Source organism: Pelophylax lessonae (assembly GCF_965119305.1).
Source record: "Pelophylax lessonae genome assembly, chromosome: 10".
Lineage (NCBI taxonomy): Eukaryota > Metazoa > Chordata > Amphibia > Anura > Ranidae > Pelophylax > Pelophylax lessonae.
This window is the reverse complement of record NC_138777.1, coordinates 183,510,494-183,526,916: the sequence shown is the minus strand read 5'-3', so window position 1 is coordinate 183,526,916 and position 16,423 is coordinate 183,510,494. Positions and strand designations below refer to the sequence as shown.

At 44.5% G+C, this 16,423-nt stretch overlaps 1 protein-coding gene across 1 annotated transcript in view; it reads left to right on the top strand.

The window, feature by feature from the left end:
* Positions 1 to 8,486: 8,486 nt before the first annotated feature.
* The window catches only part of RSPRY1 (ring finger and SPRY domain containing 1), a 58,481-nt gene continuing 50,544 nt past the window's right edge, over positions 8,487 to 16,423 (top strand). The window contains exon 1 of the mRNA XM_082270131.1: positions 8,487 to 8,894. Within this exon, the coding sequence (XP_082126257.1) occupies positions 8,548 to 8,894 (347 nt within the window). The 5' untranslated portion in view covers positions 8,487 to 8,547. The remainder of the gene's footprint in view (positions 8,895 to 16,423) is intronic.

Sequence of the window (16,423 nt, the reverse complement as noted above, 5' to 3'; positions counted from 1 at the left end):
CGGCCCGACGCTACGGAAAGCCGGCCAATCAGAAAAGCGCCTGATGAAAAGATGGCCGCCTCGGCTTCAAGGCTCTTGCGAGACTCAGGGCTGATGAGCATGCGCAGAAGCCTCAGCTTACTTCCCGGGTCGTCACTCCGGGATTGGTCTCGGCTTGAGGAGAGAGAAGAGAAGAAGGGAAGGAAACAGGAAGTGCGCGGAGCTGTGGGGGAATCCTCCTGTGATAACGGTGAGAGAAGGGGGTCCCATGGGGGAGAGATATGGAGGTGTGAGCAGCGCCTGGCAGCATGGCTGTGCCCTGCCCGTCATTGTGTGTGTCTGCTCTTTGTCTCCGCACAGGAGCCTGCCATCACACACAATGACATCACGTGGGGAGGGGAATTGTTATCATTATATCATATAATGGTGTGACTGGGACAGTGTGTATTCTGTATACAGGTGATGGCAGGATCTGGATCATAGGACAGCCATAGGTGATGCAGATCTGTCAGTATTGGGGGGCGGGGTGTCCATACATTACTAATACACCATCAGCCATAACAATATGACCACTGACCGATAAAGTGAACCTCAGTTATCTCATTACAATGGCACCTGAAAGTGGCCGGGACATAAGAGGCCGGAACAGGAAGTGAACATGGTGTCCATTACCAGTGCAGACCCTCGGGGGGGGGGGACCCCGTGCCCACCCACGTGCCCACCCACGACCCCAGGGATGGCAATCGGGGCTCAGGGAGCCCCCCATTGCCCTCCCCACCAGTGCCGCCCGCCAGTGCCCTCCCCACCAGTGCCCTCCCCATCAGTGCCGCCCGCCAGTGCCCTCCCCATCAGTGCCGCCCGCCAGTGCCCTCCCCATCAGTGCCGCCCGCCAGTGCCCTCCCCATCAGTGCTGCCCACCAGTGCCCATCATTGCCATTTATCAATGCCGCCCATTATTGTCCATCAGTGCCCAGCAGTGCTGCCTATCAGTGCCCAGCAGTGCTGCCTATCAGTGCCCAGCAGTGCTGCCTATCAGTGCCCACCAATGCTGCATATCAGTGCCACCCATCAGTGCCTGTCAGTGCAGTCTCATAAGTGATCATCGGTGCAGGAAAAAACGTATTTATTTACAAAATGGTATAACGTAAACAAAAATTTTTTTTTTTTCAAACTTTTCGGTCTTTTTTTTATTTAGCAAAAAAGAAAAAACCTTGCGGTAATCAAATACCACCAAAAGAAAGCTCTATTTGTGGGGGGAAAATGACATAAATTTGGTGTAGGTACAGTGTTGCATGACCGCGCAATTGTAATTCATAATGCAACAGTGCTAAAAGGTGAAAATTTGGCCTGGGCACGAAGGGGGTGAAATTGCCCTGTATTGAAGTGGTTAAATAAAAACATTGCTCTAATACAGGGCTTGACAAATCCTAGGCACCAGGTCACCATGGCGACTAAAAATTTTAGAGTCCTGGCGCCTGGGCTTTTGTCAACTTATTCCCAGACATGAGCAATTCTTATTGCCCGACGCCCCGGACATGCAGTTCCGGGCAGCTGGTTGCCAAGTGCTGGCTTGGTTAGTTCAAAGAGCATGTCCTGGGCCCATGGTTTTGGGACGCCGTCAATAAATGCCCACCCAGAACCACGCCCTGTCAGGCACCCTCTGTGATTGCTGTGTCCTTTACGACACAGCTGATGGAGGTAAAGGGCCAACCACAGTAACTCTTTACTATGTGATCAGCTGTGTCCAATCACAGCTGATCGCATTGTAAACAGACTTGCCAGTTGTCTGCAGTACTTTCCTCACACACCTTCCTCGCTCGTTGTCCCATTTACATTGATTATCAGTGTCCCCCATCAGTGCCTCCTTGTTAGTGGCGCCCATCAGTGCTTCCTCGTTAGTGGCGCCCATCAGTGCCCTCTCATTTAATGCACATCAGTGAAGAGAAAAAATTACTTATCTGCAAAATTTTCTACGTAATTTTTTTATTTTTATTTTTTCTCCAAAATTTGTCTTTTTTTTTTTTTTCATTTGTTTTTTTCAGTGGCGCCCATCAGTGCCTCCTGGTCAGTGGTGCCCATCAGTGCCTCATTAATGCACATCCGTGAGGAGGAAAAATTACTTATCTGCAAGTAATTTTTAAAACATTTTTTTTTTTTTTCAAAAATGTCTTGTCTTTTTTTTTTTTCCTTTGTTTTGTCAGTGGCCCTCATCAGTGGTTCCCATTAGTGCCTCCTCGTCAGTGGTGCCCCCTCGACAGTGGGGCCCATCAGTGCCTCCTCAATGCACATCCGTGAAGAGGAAAAATTACTTATTTGCAACATTTTCTACAATTTTTTTTTAATTTGTTTCAAAAATATCTCTATTTTTTTTATTTTTTTTTCCCATTTGTTTAGCAAAACCCCCCCACCAAAAGAAAGCTTTAAAAAAAGTAATAAAAATGTCATATGGGTACAGTGTTGCATGACTGTGCATTTGCCATTAAAAATTAGCCTGGGCAGGATGGGGGTGAAAGTGCCAGTAGGCAAGTGGTTAACCTCCAAAAAAAGAAAAAAAAAGTTAGTTCTGCTGCTCACCCGCGTTTTGTTGTGTTTTTTTTTTTTCCCACATAGCGGCTCCTTTGTGTGTAAACCTGTGTTGTGCATCTGTAAAGATACATATCAGTGCTACATAAGAGAAGGGGGTTTGTCAATTAAAATAAAGCTTTGTTAGTTAAAAAAAAAAAAATGGCTCCTAACTTTTTTAGCTGGTTGCTAGATTCAAAGAAAATTTGTCAAGCCCTGATCTAATGCTTTTAAATAAAAAAAATAAAAAAACAAGAAATGTCCTTGTGTACATCGGCCGTAAACTGGAAGTGACGTCCTGATGTTGCTCCTGGCCTCCTAGGTCATAGAGTTTAGCGGAGGCCATCTTTCCTCTGCTAATCTCTATAGCCAGCCACAGGTGTCCCAATGAGCCAGGTAAGCCCGAGAACCCCTGGAAAGTCACCCACACTAATCAGCCACTCTAGTCCCTTCTTATCAGAAATGGCAGCGGCTGCTGAAAATTTTATTACCAGCTACAGCCTTAACCCCGGCATTCCACTTCAAAACCATCATCATTATTATTATTATTATTATTATTATTATTATACAGGATTTGTAAAGCGCTGTAAAAACTGTTGGCGCTATATAACATGAGGGCAGGCAGTACAATTACAATACAATTCAATACAGGAGGACTCAGAGGGCCCTGCTCGTTAGAGCTTACAGTCTAGGATGCATTTTTCCAGTTAGGCAGTCTTGAAGGGGTTAAAGCATGCCACAGCATGACAAATACAAAAATAATGAAAGTGTTTTTGCATAAACATATGTATAATAAGAATCCCAAAAATCTCCAAAAACACCTTTGTCACCCTTTAACCACTTTACCACCGGAGGATTTTGCTGTCTTACGTCTGGGCCACTTTTTGCGATTCGGCACTGTGCGACTTTAACTGACAATTGCGCGGTCGTGCGACGCCGTACCCAAACGAAATTTACATCCTTTTTTTCCCACAAACAGAGCTTTCTTTTGGTGGTATTTGATCATATCTGCGATTTTTACTTTTTGCGCTATAAAAAAAAAGAGCGTTTATTTTGAAAAATAACAATATTTTTTACATTTTTTTTTTTTATATGAAATTCCCCCCCCCCCCCCCCCAAAATGTAAAAATCAAAATTTTTTAAAATTTTTGGCCAATTTGTTTTCTGCTACCTATGTTTGGTTAAAAAAAAAATCACAATAGGCGTATTTTCATTGGTTTGCGCAAAAGTGGATGCGTTTACTAACTAAGGGAAAGATTTCTGTCATTTTTGGTGGTTTTTTTTTTTTTTTTGGCGGCGATCTGCGACATTGTGGCGGACAGATTGGACCCTTGACTGACATTTTTGACACTTTTGGGGGTACCGGTGACATTACTACAGTAATCAGTGCTATAAATATGCACAGTTACTGTAAAAATGACACTGGCAGGGAAGGGGTTAATTTTATTGGAGAGGGAGGGGTTAATGTATGCCTGGTGCTTACTGACGTGTGTGGGGGGAGGTGACTGAGTGACACAGGCACAGATCACAGGTTCAGCCATGCTGAACCCTGCAATCTGTCCCTGCCTGTCACTTAGGAGATCCGCCCGCTTTGTTTACACAAGCGGGTGGATCTCCGGACTCGATTCCCCGACGATCGGGGAAGAGCAGCGGTAATCACGCCGCTCCTCCCCTGGCCCGACTCCCGCTGTGACTGAAAACAGCGGGAGCAAGCCTCCACCCAGAAGGGGAGGAGTCCAGCGACGTAGGTCTACGTCGCTGGACGGAATCAAGCCACTTTGCCGCAGTACAGTCCCAGTGACTGGTCGGCAAGTGGTTAAACAGCCGTGCTGCTGCGAGTTGGAACATAATGAACAGTCAATCGCAGTATGACATACAGGTGACTAACAGACAAAGAGGTGGAAAAGAGGAATGTTGCTAAAAAATAAATTCTGGTTCTGATAGAAAGGTGTCAGACCACGCAGGGCATTGCAGTTTGCTGTGTATGGGGCTGCATAGCCACAGACCAGTCAGGGTGCCTGTGCTGACCCGTGTCCACATCCAAAAGCCCCTGCAATGGGCATGTGAGCTTTAGAACTGAACCACGGAGCAATGGAAGAAGGTGGCCTGGTCTGATAAATTCAAGAATGGTTTGCGGTGTTGACTTGGCCTTCAAATTCTCCAGATCTCAGTCCAATCCTCTGTGGGATGTGCAGGAAAAACAAGTCAGAGGCTCCACCTCACAGCTTACAGAACTTGACGTATCTGCTACTGACGGCTTGGTGCCAGATACCACAGCATACCTTAAGAGGTCTCCTGAGGTCCATGCTTTGATGGGTTATGGTCATAATGTTATGGCTGATGTATTCATCTATAACTAGAATCTGCTGCCCTTCAATACAGGGCACCTTCACCCTTGCCCAGGCCAATTTTTACCTTTCAGCGCTGTCGCACTTTGAATGACAGTTGCGCGGTCATGCAACACTGTACCCATATGTAATATTTATCGTTTTTGGAGACAGATTTAGTGCTATTCGTTCACCACTTTTTTTTTTTTTTGCGAAACAAAAACACCTGCCTTTTTTACCGGCTCTCCTCTCCCTGTGATGTGACAGCGTGTGAGGAAAAGAATGCCGTTTGCTGTTAAACGGCAAGTTTGTTTACATGTGATCAGCTGCAGTTGGACATAGCTGACCACATGGTAAAGGGCCGCTGTGATTGGCTCTTTAGCCGATCCATGATCAGAGCGCAGCGGATGAATGCGGGGGAGCATAGTTCTGTCAGGACGTCTGTGGATGCCCTCCTAGAACTGGATGACTGCGCTGTAGCCATCTTTTGGCTAGAATGCTGTCAGAAAGAGGTTGGTAATGGGAAGCCAGGGGACAATAATGTGGGTTTTGTTGGTTTCCTCCCCGTATGGCTCCGTGTGTGTGTGTGTGTGTGTTTGTGTGTGTAGATTGTGAGCTTCTCTGGTAGACCAGGGACTTTCACACTTCGCTACCAAAGGGGGGGATTTACTAAGACCAGTGCACGCAGAATCAGGTGCAGCTGTGCATAGTAACCAATCCGCTTCCAGGTTTTATTATCAAAGCTTAAAGTGGAGTTCCACCCTAAAATTTAACTTCGGTCCATCTTCTTGCTCCGGGTCACCTGAAAAACGAATGGATAATCGCAATTTATTTATTTTTTTTTACTTACCTTGTTTTAGAAGAAAATATACTTACCTTACTGCCTCTTCCTCCCTCTGCCACCACGGCCCGTCGTCACTTCCTGGCTTGCAATGATTCCTGGGAGCTGAACGTCATCGCTCCCAGGAATCAATGCACCTGCACCGGCCCCGACGTCAGTTCCGGTGCAGGCGCCGTCATACCTTGCTAAACAGCTTCTGGGCATGCCCAGAAGCTGTGCAGGGATGACGCTGCAGCCCCGGAACTGACCGCGGGGCCGGTGCAGTGCATCGTGGGACTGAGAGGACGGAAGAGGACGCAGAAGAGGATCGCACTGGCTTCAAGCTGCCCACACCTGAGATGGCAGCGCTGGACAATACATTTTCAAGGTAAGTATTTCTTCTAAAAGGTAAGTGCAACCCGGGACAGATCAGAGGCTATCCATTGTGGAATGTACTAGCCCTGACTGTCCCGGGGGTATTTTTTTATTTATGTTTTAGGGGGAACTCCGCTTTAATTGAACAATCTATAGTTAGTAGCTGGTTACTATTCACAGTTGCACTAGATTCTGTGTGTACCGGTTTTGTAAATCTCCCCCAAAGTGTCCTTATGGTGGCCATGCAGGCTTCCATAAATTATCGATTCCTTTCCCGGTCTCTTTGTAATCGGCATCCCATGCCACGGGGAAGTGACTTTAGATTTGATAAGATACAGTCTTAATTTACCATTGCATGTTGATTGCATCTGTGTTCATCATGTAATCTCATAATCCGATCGATTGGCATATGGTCATAATCATGAATAAGGGATGAGATCATTTTTAGCCTTGCAGTTAGGGGGTGGTAAAAACGCACATTTAAGCTGTGGTTTAACCATTTCCTGTTGAGTGACGTACGTCGCTGGAATTTCGGTGGTTGGTGCAGCTGCAGGCATCACCCCGGTATAGGTTTTTAGGACCCACCGTCGGCTCTCTTTTAAAAGCAATCGGAGTGGCATATTTGCCACTCGATTGCTATTACAAACACCTGGAGGGGATGTCCGCGCGCCTTCTGCAGCTCTTTTGGGCTCTCCCGTCCCTCCAGGATCAGTTTTAATCAGCTGTTCTTAACAGTAAACCAGAAGTGATGATATGACATCACTTCCGGTTTACGTGGAAACCATCAGTGCCAGTTTTTAAAAATCAAAAGCATTCAAAAACACAGATCTTGGTGTGTTGGATGCTTTTAAGTGCAGAGGAGGGATTTAGGGTCTTATAGACCAGCCCTCAAAAATTCCACTTGCCTGCTTGCATTTTGCGAGTGGAATGATGAGGATGACGAGTAAGGGCTGTGCTGTATGGGGAATTAGTGCCTGCCGCCGCCGTTCACAGCGCAGCCTGCATTCTTCTTCAGAAAAGGGTGGACCCGGGGCGCAGAGCAGTGCACCCTGAGCCCACCCATTGTGTGACAATAGCGAATGAATATTCGCTGTTGTCACATCGATCCTCCTCCTGGCCAATCAGGAAGCGGGGTCCGAGGCCCGTTTCCTGATTGGCCGAAAGGCGAACAATTGCCATTGGCCAAGGAGGAGGACTCGGGAGACGCGGAGAAGCCGCCGCTGCATCAGGTAAGTGCACGCTGGTCTCTCTGCACGCTGTGGGCACTCTGCATTGAAAGGGGGCATGCTGTGGGCACTCTGCATTGAAAGGGGGCATGCTGTGGGTACTCTGCATTGAAAGGGGGCATGCTGTGGGTACTCTGCATTGAAAGGGGGCACGCTGTGGGCACTCTGCATTGAAAGGGGGCATGCTGTGGGCACTCTGCATTGAAAGGGGGCATGCTGTGGGCACTCTGCATTGAAAGGGGGCATGCTGTGGGCACTCTGCATTGAAAGGGGGCACGCTGTGGGCACTCTGCATTGAAAGGGGGCACGCTGTGGGCACTCTGCATTGAAATTGGGCACGCTGTGGGCACTCTGCATAGAAAGGGGGCACATTGATACTGTTAAAGTTGTTGTTAATATTTTTTGTAACTTAATTCTGAATAAAACATTTAACAGTGTAATTTTGAGATTTTTAGAGGGCGTGTTTAGGGGCGGAGCAGGGTAGGGTTTGGGTGGGGCAACAAGTGGCGAGTAACTCTTAAAGCGATAGTATACCGCTTTTTGCGACTTTTAACTACAGGTTTACGAGATATTTTCACTGCATGCAGCCGCTCATGCGCGGACCTTCAGTGTTCCTTGCCGGAAAATGAGTCTTGCGTGCATTCGCGGGAGTGACGTCATCGTGGCTCCGGCCACTCACATCGCCGGAGCTGCCGAACCCGGAAGAGACGGCGAGGGATCATGGCAGCGCCCGCAGCGATGTCCGGGGTTCTGTGTCGGGGCTTCGTTCTATGGTAAGTATTTCATAATGAGCTAGTATGCGATGCATACTAGCTCATTATGCCTTTGTCTTGCAGGGTTTTTTTTTTTGAGTGTACTACCGCTTTAATGTTCAATTTCTAAACCGTCTAGAAAACTGAAGATGGCAGATATACAAATAAAATGTATGTAGGGAGATTTGTTTAATCTGTGTATCATCTGAGGCTGTTCACTTCATCGGGTATATGTGAGGGTTTACATCCACTTTATTAAAGGTCTATGAAATGGCTGCAATGTTCACACTCAATTGTCCTGTGCATTATTAATGTTTTGGTTTTATTCCCTACTCACACCCTCTAATTTATATTATTATTTTTTTTTTATATAGACCAGTTTGTGAGACATGGATCTTGCCCCAGATAATGTCCAGCACTGAACACCAGGGCACTTAAATTTTTAGAGGACCATGGGGAAAACTAGAATTCCTGGACATGAAGTCAAAAAATATTCAACGTTCTAGATGATTGTGCTCGCTTGGATTGCTTTTTACACCAGCAAAAGCCTTCTCCAAGGTTTGCTGTTACGTTTTGGGCAGCGTACAGTCTGTGTAAATGAACAGTCGGGGACCAGAAACATGGGAAATACCTGTGTGTGCAGAGAAGAGAGTGGACAGGAGGACAATGTAGACTCCCCAAGCCAACAAACTGAAAACCGCATCACACCTGCTAGCGAAGCCAGAAACCGCCCAAGGGACCCAGTGCGGCCTCCGAGGAGAAGTCGGGGGCCACATGAGCCTCGGAGGAAAAAACCTAATGTAGACGGCCTGGTGCTGGATACTCTGGCTGTCATCAGAACGCTGGTGGACAAGTAAGTTTAAACTTCATGCTGTTCATTGTCCATATAACAATACACCTGATATTTCTATAAATCACTCATAAGGTGATTGTAGTAGTGTTAGGTTCCTTTCAGATGGTCAGCTACGTTTTTGTTCCGCTCAGTGACTTTTTTTTTTTTTTTTCTTTAAACGGACACGGATGACAGTTAAGTAGGGTCTGTTTGTCTATGGGATTGCGGATGTCAGCGGATGACACCGCTGACATCCGTTTTTGCGTCCGTTCCGTTTTTTAAACGGAAGAAAAATAGGATTCTCTTCCGTCTCAAAAAACGGAACTGAACGGAATGGACGCAAATCGGATGTCAGCGGATGGTCATCCGCTAACGCCCGCAATCCCATAGACATGCATTATGTCAGTTTTTCATCCACAAACGGATGGGAGGAAAGACGGACATACGGACCGCCCGTGTGAAAGGACCCTTAGTGCAAAAACAGATAATTTTTATAGTTTCTTTTGGTGGTATTTGATCACCACTAGGTTTTTTTTATTATATAAACCTAAAAAGACCAGGGATTTTTTGAATGAAAAAACAATAGTTTCTCATTTCGGTTTTTTTACATATCTAATCAAATTTCTTCATACATTGAGGCCGAAAAGTATTCTGCCACATGTTTTTTGGTAAAAAAAAATCCCAATAGGTGTATATTAGGAAAAGCCCAAATCCCAATAAGTGTATATGAATTGGTTTTTGCCAAAGTTATGGGGGTTGATTTACTAAAGGCAAATAGACTGTGTACTTTTGCAAGTGCAGTTGCTCCAGAGCTTAGTAAATTAGGTAAAGCTTCACTTTACAGAGAACACCCAATCACATGTAAGGGGAAAAAAAAAAGACAGCATATTTGCTTGCACATGATTGGATGATGGAAGTCAGCAGAGCTCCTCATTTACTAAGCTCTAGAGCAGTGATGGCGAACTTTGGCACCCCAAATGTTTTGGAACAACATTTTTCTATGATGCTCAACTACACTGCAGAGTGCATGAGCATCATGGGAAATGTAGTTCTAAAACATCTGGGATGCCAAAGTTCGCCATCACTGCTCTAGAGCAACTGCATTTGCAAAAGTGAAGTGTATTTGCCTTTGGCAAATCAGCCCCATGGCATCTACAAATTTTATGGTGTGTGCACGCGACAGTGTTGTGGGCAATCTGGTGCTAACGGACACTATCTGGGAGGATTAATAACTGACACCAACATCGCTAGTGACACTAATACAGTTATCAGTGATAATACTGTACACTGACACTGCACTTATGATACTGACTGGGAAGGGGCTAACATCTAGGGGCAATCAGGCGGTTAAGTGTGCCTAACAATGTATAATGTGTGCTGCTTTTACTTTACTATCTGGCTGTTTTTTTCTCGCTGCTTTTCAGGGAAGAGAAGCAGCCAGATCTAGAGTTTGTGTGTTGTAAACACAAAACTGTGTGTGTGATTGGACACAGCCGATCAGCTGACTTTTTAATAATAGTAATTATTATTATTCAGGATTTATATAGCGCACAGCGATTTTACAATAGGAGGGAAGATATTACAGATACAATACAATTCAATACAGGAGGAATTGGAGGGCCCTGCTTGTTAGAGCTTACAATCTAGAAGGGAGGGTGGGACTTCAGCCAAAACCATTGGTTAACCGCTTGCCGACTGCTCACAGTATATTTACTGCGGCAGTCAGCCCCTCACAGGCAGAGTGACGTAGGTCTACGTCGCTCGCCTGTGAGGCTCTGGGGAGCGAGCGCGCACCCGCGCGGTCACGGACCCCCCCCCCCCGCGCGTGTGACCAGCGGACCCGATGTCCGCCGGTCACTCGGCGGGGGAGAGGGAGAATGTCAGGCAGCTTGTGTAAACAAGCCACCTGTCATTCTCCTCGCTGTAAAAACACTGATCACATGGATCTACTATGTAGATCCGTTGATCAGTGTCCTTACAGCTCAAGCCACAGCCAATCACAGTAGATAGCACGCCCCTAGGGACACACACAGCCCCTCCCTCCCAAAAAAGTTAACCCCTTCACTACCAGTGTATTTTGCATATATATAGCACTGATTACTGTAGAAATGTCACTGGTAACCCCAAAAGTGTCAAAAATGTCAGTCAAGGGTCCGATCTGTCCGCCCCAATGTCGCAGTACCGCAAAAAAAATCGCAGATCGCCGCCATTACACGTTAAAAAAAAAAAAACACCAAAAATGACAGAAATCTTTCCCTTTGTTAGTAAACGCGATAACTTTTGCGCAAACCAATCAAAATACGCTTTTTGCGATTTTTTTTTTTTTTTTTTTTTTTTTTTTTTTTTTACCAAACATAGGTAGCATAAAACAAATTGGCCAAAAATTTTAAAAAATTTTGATTTTTACATTTTTTTTTTTTGGGGGAATTTCATATAAAAAAAAATGTGAAAAATATTGTTATTTTTGCAAAATGTACGCTCTTTTTTTTGTTTATAGCGCAAAAAGTATAAATCGCACGGGTGATCAAATACCACCAAAAGAAAGCTCTGTTTGTGGGAAAAAAAGGACGCCAAATTCGTTTAGATACAGCGTCGCACGACCGTGCAATTGTCTGTTAAAGTCACGCAGTGCCGAATCGCAAAATATCCCCTGGTCGTTTAGCAGGAAAATCCTCCGGGGCTTAAGTGGTTAACATCCACTGCCAAACTCGTGCTCTGGTCAATCACCGCACAGGTCATCAGGGTGCATGCGTGCCCGCCAAACCCAGAATAAAGGGCTGATGTACAGGTACTTGTTTGTGCCTGCACCCGCCGCCCATATATATTTATATAGTTTATTAATATCTGTATTTCTATTCTTGGGATCAGTGGTCACGCAGAGCTACATGGGTTATTCCTTAACCACTTCAGTACAGTGCACTTTCACCCCCTTCCTGCCCAGGCCACTTTTCAGCTTTCAGCGCTCTCACATTTTGAGTGACAATTTCGCAGTCATGCTACACTGTACCCATATGAAATTTTTATCATTTTTTTACACAAATAGAGCTTTCTTTTGGTGGTATTTAATCACCCCTGGGTTTTTTATTTCTTACAAAAAAAAAAAGAAAAAAGACCGAGAATTTGGAAAAAAAAAAAAATGTTTTTTTCCTATTTTCTGTAAACTTTGAAAAATTAATTTTCTCCTTTTACTGATGTGCACTGTTGAGGAGGTACTAATATGCCGCATTGCTGAGCACTGACGAGCATCACCATCAGTGCCCAAAATCAGTGCCCATAGTGCTGCCAGTCAGTGCCCAGAGGAGCAGGCACTGACTGGCAGCACTGATGGTGGGCACTGATTGGCACTCTATTGCAATTTTCTGTAATCATGGCACTGATGATCAGTGCCCTGATTACATATCGTTGTCTTGTCTCCCCTGTGAGGAGTAGGGATGTAACGATATCAAAATCTCACGGTACGATACAATTTCGATATTGACCTCACGGTACGATATTTATTGCGATATTGTGGAAAAGCTCACGGTATTGTTAAATAGCTCATGATAGTGTTTGTGATGATAATAGCGAAAAAATACCGACATTTATTCTGCTTTTGCCAGTCAACAGGCAATTTATTGTTGTATTTATGGATCCATGACAACATAAAACACTGATCACATAGTGCTTTTAAAGTGCAAGTTGTAGACAGGAACATCAATATTCTGTATAGTAATATTTGGTTGCATAACTGATTCTTCTGTGCAATGTTCAAGTTAAGAAGCAGCTAGAACAATTGTAAACAAACAATAGGCAATTCCCTTTTAAGTGCAAACAAAGATCAAGTTAAGTCAGGTTTAAATGTGCAAGGCAAATAAAGGCAGCCTTTTAAAACTGGTATTTAGGAACATAACTTAAACTTAAATAAAATAGTCAGTCAAAAACCCTTTAAAAAAAACACTGACCTATCATTTAGCTTATGTTCACGTTTTTCATCAGAAAGATCAAAATATCTACATTGCAAGAAAAAAAAAAAAACAGTAAAAAAAATCCTTAAACTCTGGTCTATGTAGTTAACAATGATTTGTTCCGCGGGACTGTGTTTATTCCTCTTGCTTTTTGATGGACACCTGCCCTTTTAATATTGTAACCCAACCACGACGATATCGAGAGAGACACGACCACGACGATACGATATCGTGATATCTTCGATATCGTTACATCCCTAGTGAGGAGTAGCCGATGATTGGCTCTCCTTACCTCACATTGACAGTGTGAGGCGAGGAGAGCCGAAAAACCGCACTTCCTCATTTACATGTGACCGCCTGTGATTGGACACAGCCGATCACATGGGTAAAGAGTCATGTCATTGACTCTTTACCAAGATCGGGGTCGCGCCGTGTTGCTACAATCGCCGCTCTGTGTGCCCGTGAGGGAGGCGGTTATGGTGCGCCGGCATATGACGGTCTCCCAGAACAATAGGTGCACCGTTCCTCTGTCATTTGACGGCGGGCGGGTAGGATGTGGTTAATTGTGCTCTCTACTTGGGAACAAATGGAAGTGACACTGGCTACCTGGGTTCAATGGGCGAAAAACTTGTTCTAAGCAGCAGCTGTTTATCCGTACCTCTTGTGTAACTATTCAGATTAAAAGCGCTTTGCTCCAAAGGCCAGTCGGTCACGGTACAGTGATTCTTGGTTATGCAGGAAAATTGTTCCTGCTGTGCGCTGGCAGTGCCCATGCTTCGGTCCAATTGTGTTCCTAATGAATTTTACTTTTAATCAAAAAGTGGTTTGAAAAATCTTGAAAATTTGTAAGACTTGACTTGGGGCCTATTTGGGACAATCAAACTTCTTCTTTTTTTTTTTTTTATTTGCAGTCTGCATCTGGGGATATTTTAATAAGCTGGCAATAGATGGATCGAAATGCAGTCAGTTCAACAAGAACCAGCAGAATTTTCATCATGTGTGGTCTTCCCTGTTCCACAGAAGTCGATCATTAGATCGACTTATTTTGAACAGGAATGTTGGAGAACTTTTTTTTTTTTCGATTAGCAGCTGCAGCCAGAGAGTCCCACTGTCAGAATACTTTGGGGTTGATTTACTAAAACTGAAGAGTGCAGAATCTCTGGTGCAGCTCTGCTTGGTAGCCAATCAGCTTCTAACTTCAGCTTGTTCAATTAAGCTTTGAGAAAATCCTGGAAGCTGATTGAATTCTATGCAGATCTGCACCAGATTTTTCACTCTCCGGTTTTAGTAAAGCGATACCAATGTCTCTGCAAAGGGGATTCTTCTTGACACCTCACTTGTCCTGTGTGGATGGAGTTATTGTTTTAAAGAAAAACTAAAAAAAAAGGCCAGTCTGTGGCCAGCTTTACACTTTGAATATAAAGTGATGGGAATCAAACTTAGAATTTTCTAACCCCCCCTTGGGTCCACATTTGGCACCTTTTTGGGGGGAAGGGTGCGGGTACCTGGTTTTGACAAGTACCCGCTCCTACTTCCAGGTGATCTCGCCGCTCATGCACAGTAGGGAACCGGCTGTGAAGCCGCAAGATCTCAGACACAGCCTGTTTTTCTCTATGAGCGATCAAATGTAAACTGACCACCAGTCTGGTTATATCCATCTGTCGTCTGATCCAATTCGGATCCCCCATCTGTCTGTTTTCAGTAACTAGGATCGGAACAGATGTTGGCGGGTGTAAACGGACACATCTGTTAACTTCCCCTGCTCCATAGAGAACAAAAAATGGTCTCCATAGAGAACAAAAAATGGTCTCCATAGAGAACAAAAAATGGTCCGATCGGGTTCATCCAAACGTATGTGATTTTAGTATTGGGAATTTACAAAAGAGAAAAAACTGCTTGATGCATCTTTGTTACAGTTTCCGGCATACTGTGCCATAGCAAGGATTAGTGCTGCTTTTACAATTCCTAGAAAATGTCCAGTCAAAATGAAACCCTTCTACTCTGACCTCGGGAGCACAGAGTTCATGCTGAATGGCTTAAAGGAGTTTTAAAGTCCAGAAGGCTTTTTATCTTAATGCATTCTGGAGCAGGTTTTCATCAAGGATGTCTGTATATTACTGCATTCATCTTTCCCTCAATCCTGACTAGTCTCCCAGTTCCTCCCGCTGAAAAACATTGACAGCATGATGCTGCCACCACCATGCTTCACTGTAGGGATGGTATTGGCCAGGTAATGAGGGGTGCATGGTTTCCTCCAGACATGACACTTGCCATTCAGGCCAAAGAGTTCAATCTTTGTTTCTCATGGTCTGAGAGTATGTAGACAGGTATGTGCCTTTCCAAATCCTGTCCAATCAACTGAATTTACCACTCGGTGGACTCCAATCAAATTTTAGGAACATCTCAAGGATGATTAGTGGAAACAGGATGCACCTGAGCTCAATTTTGAGAGTCATGGTAAAGGCTGTGAATACTTACAGTATGTACATGTGATTTTTTTTTTTTTTTTTTTTTTTTTAAATTTGCAAAAAAACTTTAAACCAACTTCTTTCACATTGTCATTATTGGGTACTGTGTGGAGAAATTTAAGGAAAATGAATTGTATCCATTTGGGAATAAGGCTGTAACAACAAAATGTGGAAAAAGTGAAGCGCTGTGAATACTTTCTGGATGCACTGAATATACTGCTGATGAGAGTATTTAGCAGTTTATATTTAATAAAGTAATTGCATTTCCATGTTCTTTGTATTTTGGGAGACCAGATATAGTGAATACAGGGTCCCACCTTAATAGACTAAAGTACACATAAAGCCCATTTTCTTTTTTTTTTTTTTTTTTTAAAACAAACGTTTATTGGGTTCACACAGAAACAAGAAAAAAAATGAACATATACAATCAGCACATCAGGTTACATCACAGCATCAATATATGATACAACACTGTCATATAAGGCGTAGAGATCAGACAGGGAAAATAGGGAGAACAAAATACATGTGGGGGGAAAGAGCATAGCATACAGGCATACATAACATCAGGTATGGCATAGACCCCACCCCATAACGTCCACATATGTGGGCAAGAGACATAAGACCCACCACTAACCTAGAAATCACCCAGAGGAACAAGTGACGGAGAGCTGGAGCCACCTGTCCCAGACCCTATGATAGCTGCCAAGGGAACCCCGGTTAGTATATATGACCTTCTTTTAGGATAAGGATTGATTAACGTCAGCCTTCGACATAGCTAGGTCAGGCCAGACAGACTGAATCCATGTGCGGGCAATCAATTTCCGTGCACTAAAGAGGGTGTTATGCAGGAATTTTACGGTATGTTTATCAACATCCTCATCAGATGTGATACCCAGCAGGCAGACCCTAGGATCTAGCGAGACAGGAGCCCCCATGCGGTCATGTAGAAAGCGGACCACCTGCACCCAGAAGCCCTGGACACGAGGGCAGTGCCACAGCAGATGTCCAAAGGTGCCCGGTGACCATAAGAACTTGGGGCACGTAGGGTCCCTGGAGGGAGCGAATCTGGCTATTCTATCAAGGGAGAGATATGCTCTGTGTAGTATATACACCTGCGTCAATCTATCGGACATCTTGG